The sequence below is a fragment of the Myotis davidii genome, unplaced genomic scaffold (genome assembly GCF_000327345.1).
Source record: "Myotis davidii unplaced genomic scaffold, ASM32734v1 scaffold1, whole genome shotgun sequence".
NCBI lineage: Eukaryota > Metazoa > Chordata > Mammalia > Chiroptera > Vespertilionidae > Myotis > Myotis davidii.
Window position 1 is genome coordinate 6,363,292 of NW_006294681.1, and position 6,113 is coordinate 6,369,404.

Genomic DNA, 6,113 nt, shown 5'->3' on the forward strand with positions numbered 1-6,113 from the left:
ATGTAGCCATTGGCTCCTTACATTCACACAGATTTGGTTCTGATTGGTCAGTTTCTATTCCAGTCAGCATCTCTGGGCCTATCCACAGGGCCTGATCAAAAAGGCATCAGCAGCCGGGTGGAGGCCTAGAGAGAAATGGAGACGTGGCTGTTGGCCAGGCTGGGAGAGAAAGAGAGGCAAGTTCTGATCAACGGCTGCCACAGGGGCTACAGATCAGACCCTGCCTCTCTCTCTGCAGGCTTCTCTCCGGGCCTGATCCTCAGCCCCCTAGGCAGTCAGTGCTGGGTCGCCGGGGAAACCCAGCACTGACTTCTGGTCTGGTTGAGCCTTTGGTTGTTATTACCCTGGCTCTTTATTATATAGATATGAGGAAGCTGTCAGGTGAGAGCTGAAGTCCAATGGCCTGTGTTCAATTCCTGCTTTCCCACTTACTAGCTCTGTGGCTTTGGGCAGCTCACTTAATCCTCCTATACTTCAGGTTCCTCTTCTGTTAAATTGGTGTAATAATGGATTCTCTCATATGGTAGATGTAAAGATTAAAATTTATAACACCTATTAAGCACATAAGACAGTATATGACAGTAATGTCTCACTTTTCAAAATACATAATATGCATGGATTTTTAAAGATAGCTTTCTATATTTGTGCATTTCAAGCACAAACTAAGCAATACAAAGCATAATTACATGAAATTATTGATTCTGTTTCCTAATAATAGTAACACTGAAAGGGTCTTTGACAAGTTAGATTGTCTCCTTTGGGAGGCTTACCAAAATTTTGAATGTTATCAGAGAAGTGGTCTACTTTTTGGTTTTGGTCTAAATTCTAATTATAGACATTTAGGAGCATGTATGCATTAGAATCTCAAAAATTAGTGAGATAAAACAGAATGAAGAAAGTGAAAGTAAAAACCAAAGGAAATACAATTTGATAATCTTATAAAAGTACCTTATGCAAAAATATGTTATATATAAATACAATAAATACTATTGATATATGACAAAAGGAAAAATTACTACCTACCATTCCAGTGACAAAGCCATTGTTAACAGCAAGAGAAAGATGCCTTATTTCATGACTTTGGAATATGCATATATTTCCTTTGTTGAAAATAACATCAAAGAGACCTGGAAAACATTTCAAGTATAGCAATTAATTCATAGTTTTAAGGATTTTTTTCTTACTTAATTATACATTGAAATCTCCTAATAATATCTCTCAGTTAAATTTTTGTTAATTAGTGAAAAGGAAGAATGCCAGTAGCCTTTGATTATCTATATCTTGCTTGGCAATTTGGTGGAATGTTCATGGAAAATCTTTAATGCCTTCCCATGCTAATTGGTAAACTCCTGAGATAAGCCTCCCCCACCCCCACCCCCAAAAATAACCACTGGTGGTCCCAGGAAGATAAATAATGCTAGTGTAAAAAAACCCTTACCCTTCTATAAATCTCAGAGATTTGGGGTAAAATAAAATTATGCATTACCAAAGTAATTACATATGATTTGGGCATTAATGACTGGTTCATATGATTGTGATGACAAAGATTCTTTCATCATGTATTTGATGGTTTTTAGTTCTCAATGTACTTTTATATACCTTTTATCTTAAAATTTAAGCTTTTGAGGCATAAATTTTTGTCTACTCTGTGCACAGCTATATGGCAGCACTTAGAAGAGTTCCTAGAACATAGTGAGTGCTCAAGAAATATCCTTTAGATATATTAGTTAACTTAGGTCCCCATTAGCCTATAAATACAAAACTACACGCACTCGCACTCACAGTTAATCCCCATTTGGCAAGTGAGGAAACTGAGATACAGAGAGGTAAGGGACTTTCCCAAGACCCCTACGTAGTCATAGAATAGAAATGGAACCAGGACTTCAGGTCTTAGTCCAACATTCTTTGCATTACCAATAATCCTTCCTTTAGTACTTACAGCCAACAAATTTTCAGGAATCCACTCTTGTAACAACAATAAATGAAGGCCATTTTTGCTTTTACAAACAGCTGGTTCTCAATGATGAGTCAAACAAGCCAGATATAAAAGAATATGCATTGTTGGTTTTATTAAATACAGCACAAAAACAGACAGAACTATCCCAGGGTCTTAGGAGGCAAGGTAATGGTTACCTTTGGGGGGAGAGTGACTAGAGAGAGGCACGAGATTGTTTCTGGAGTGCTGGTTATGTTCTATTTCTTGATCTGGGTTCCAGTTACATGGGCATGTTCAGTTTGTAAAAATTCATATTAAAATATGTGTATTTTTTCTGCACATGGATATTACTGAAAGGGTTCAGAGTATGCCACCCCAAAAGTATGCCCTTATGGCACAAAGATTATTTTGAGCTGAAGGCAACTGAGAAAAGAAAAGACACAGTATGAACTCCTTATCCCCCACTCTATCAGCCTAAAAGCAGAACATAGATTTATTTTGTGAAGGTATCTCCCAACCCCACTTCCCCAACAAGAAGGGGATAACAATCTTATGACTAGAAACATGTAGCACTGAGAAAGAGATGACACAAGTCTCACTAATTAGCTCTTACCTCGCATTAGCTTCCCCAAATACATCCTTCCCAGAGTTGGCAGCCCCTAGGACCTCAAAGACCTTTTCCTTTGTCTTGTCACTTCTCTATAAAATTATTGTTCTTTTTAAAATGCTATGTAAGCCCCAAGTTTTAACCATCCCTTTGAGTTCAACCCCCCTCTTTTAGTTCATCACTAAGTTCTCTCCCATAACATGATTTTAAAATAGGTGATTTCTTGAGCCATGACTTATTTCATTTCCTAATGAGTTGCTGAGGTTTGTCTGTGTGGTGTGTATGTGCATATAAATATTTATACATAATATAAAATAATGTATCTAATATAAAATATGCAATGTACATCATATAATATCTATAAAATGGTTCCATGGTTACAAAGTTAGATTTTCTAAAATAAAGCAATCTGCCAGGCTGGTGTCAACTTATGAACCAGGAGGTCAAGGTTCAATTCCCCCATCAGGGCACATGCCTGGGTTGTGCGCTCAATCCCCACTAGGGGGCATGCAGGAGGCAGCCAATCAATGATTCTCATCATTGATGTTTCAATCTCTCTCTCTCTCCCTCTCCCTCTCTGAAATAAATAAGAATATATTTTAAAAATAAAAATAAAATACACCAATCTTTCCTTCTTCACCACTGTCAATATAGCCCATTTTGTATTAACTCAAAACTTTGGGCTTAGTCAACATATTAACAAATGAAGCAGAATTATGGTAGTTATTGTGTGATTTAGGTTCCCTAAATCCTAATTTTTAACATGGAATTATTTATATATTTGCTTTACTTATTCACCTTATATGTGTATATTCATCTAGAGTTAACAAGTGCAATGAATGAATTCTATCTTTATATATTTTTAAATATATTTTTATTGATTTCAGAGAGGAAGGGAGAGGGAGAGAGAGATTGAGACATCAGTGATGCGAGAGAATCATTGATTAGCTGCCTCTTGCATGCCCCCTACTGAGGATTGAGCCTGCAACCAGAACATGTGCCCTTGATTGAATCAAACCTGGGACCCTTCAGTCCTCAGGCTGGCACTCTATCCACTGACCCAAACCAACTAGGGCTACCTTTATATTTTTATTTCAATTAATTCATTGGCAAAAGTTTTTAGTTAAGAATCAGGTCTGATAAAGAGATTAATTCTACTATTCCAAATTTTAAAAGGATTTCACTGTATATTGAAATTCTCTTATATTAATTTAAAGTTATATTTCCAAAAGTGAAGGACTTGCATATTAGTTCAACAAATCACTCCAAATGGAAGGCTTTCTGCCTAATTAAGCTCTAACTTATTTTTGTCTACTTAATTAAATTCACCTTAATGGCTAAACATTAAGGATCTTCATAAAATTAAATCATGTTGATGCATATTTCTAGGTAATCCTGGACATTATAAGGTGTGGGATGTTATTAAATTTTGTCTTCCTCATTACATTTTGAATCTCTGGAATCTCTGGAATTCAGAATACTGTCTTAGTTATTTCTGTGGCCATCAAATTATTTAACATTATGTTTTGAACAGGATAGGCACTCAGTATTGAGTAGAACCAACTTAATTCCTTAAATGGCCACACTGTGTAAGAGCTAAACTGTGGCTTTCTATGAACAATTATAATGTTAACTAGAGGCCCAGTGCACAAAAACTTGTGCACTTGGGGGGGTCCCTCAGCCCAGCCTGTGCCCTCTCACAGTTTGGGACCCCTCGGGGGATGTCCACCTGCTGGCTTCGGCCCATTCCCCAGGGGATCGAGCCTAAGTTGGCAGTCAGACATCCCTCCGGCAGCCCGGGAGCCCTCGGGGGATGTCCACTTGCCAGCAGGGAGCAGGCCTAAGCTGCAGTCAGACATCCTTAGCACTACTGAGGAGACAAGAGAAGCTCCCGTCACCACCGCTGTGCTGGCAGCCGTCAGACTGGCTTGTGGCTGAGCAGAGCTCCCTCTTGTGGGAGCGCACTGACCACCAGGAGGCATCTCCTGCATTGAGCATCTGCCCCTTGGTGGTCTATGTGTGTCATAGTGACCAGTCATTCCCAGTGGTTCTGCTGTTAGGGTCAATTTGCATATTACCCTTTTATTATATAGGATTGCCTACATTTTCATCTTCAATTTAGTAGTATCAAATATGATTTTCATGGTGTAATGTACTGGTCAATGACATTTTCTGCCCAGATTTAAAGCCTGTCATCTATTGATCATTTGTATTAAGGCAGATAGTGAATTATTTAAATGACCCAATACTGGTATAAAGACATCTGAAAAAGAAGAAGCAAAACTGTAAATTAAACTAGGTCTAGAAATCTGCCTTTTTCCAGCTCCCAAAACTGCCACAGCACCACATGCTTTGCCCAGTGATTTTACCATATTTGTCTGTCTTCTCTCCAACTGCATCAACTATGCCATCTGGATGCAGACGGACAAACCCTCCAGTAAGCTTGTTGTAGAATTGAAGGGTATTTCCCTTCATAAACTTCCAGCTTTCTGCAGCCCACTAAACAGGAAAACAAAACAAAAAAAAATATCAATATGAAAGACAAAGAGAAGGACATTACTAAGAAACACCCCTTACTAAACATTATATACTGTTTTCTTTTAACACATCAATTAGCTATTTGAACACTCTACCAAATAATTTTTAAAGCCAAAAGTAAAATCTTACTGTTTCCTTTCTATTACGTTCTAGCTTCTGCCCTGAGGATATAAAGGAAAGAGAGGGCCATTAATTTCAGCAGTGTCATGCTTTCCTCAATCATAATACACTAGAGTTCTTCAAGAAATGTGTGTACATGACACTCACTTGCAGAGATGATATTGTTATCCCTGGCATAGAGTTCTCTGACAATTTTACCATCATCTTCCCCTTGATCCAGCCATCTGTGGAAAGAAAGTGTACCTAGTATATTCTGGCTTTATATTTACACTAACCATGGGCGATTATCTAGCCCAGTCAGAAATAATGGATAATGGACATTAAAAAAGCCATAGGTATCCAGTTGGTAAAAGCAGAGTAAAAATGGAAAAGGAAATGCTTAAAATGACTATGAGAGTACAGGTGAAGTAGGAGAAGCTACTAGCAGATAAGGATGAAATATGTTTCCCCTAATTCACAGGTGCATCATTCAATCAGTCTGTCCAGGTCATACATTTCACATCCACTGGACCAATTATTTTATCCTGTTCTCTGGCCACCAAGTAGAGTACAAACCGTATCAGTTATTTTATAAATGGCTGTTATTGGTTCCAGGGAAAAGAGACAGGAAAATGTTGAAAGAAAGAGCACAGCTATCATCACTATTGGGAAAATAACCCAAAAATCAAGGCCTGATGACAGTGGGTCAGCATGTCATCCTATATAATAAAAGGCTAATATGCAAATAGAATGAACGGCATAACAACCGGAATAACCGAACAACCGAACAACTGGTCGCTGTGACATGTGCTGACCACCAGGGAGCATGTGCAGAACATGGCAGGTGTTGGCTATGGCAGGATGGTGGAGCAGGTGAGCAGGGGCACCAGACCAAGGCAGGGCGCTGGTCACTGTCATTGTGGCAAGCCTCTG

General features: G+C 38.6%; 1 protein-coding gene across 1 annotated transcript in view; it reads right to left on the reverse strand.

Moving 5' to 3' along the window:
- The window catches only part of LOC102772217 (lipoxygenase homology domain-containing protein 1), a 56,935-nt gene that overhangs the window by 34,921 nt on the left and 15,901 nt on the right, over positions 1 to 6,113 (reverse strand). The window contains exons 7-10 of the mRNA XM_015567406.1: positions 5,349 to 5,425; positions 5,211 to 5,242; positions 4,913 to 5,042; positions 1,024 to 1,127 (exon numbers count right to left, since the gene is read on the reverse strand). Of these exons, the coding sequence (XP_015422892.1) occupies positions 1,024 to 1,127; positions 4,913 to 5,042; positions 5,211 to 5,242; positions 5,349 to 5,425 (343 nt within the window). The remainder of the gene's footprint in view (positions 1 to 1,023; positions 1,128 to 4,912; positions 5,043 to 5,210; positions 5,243 to 5,348; positions 5,426 to 6,113) is intronic.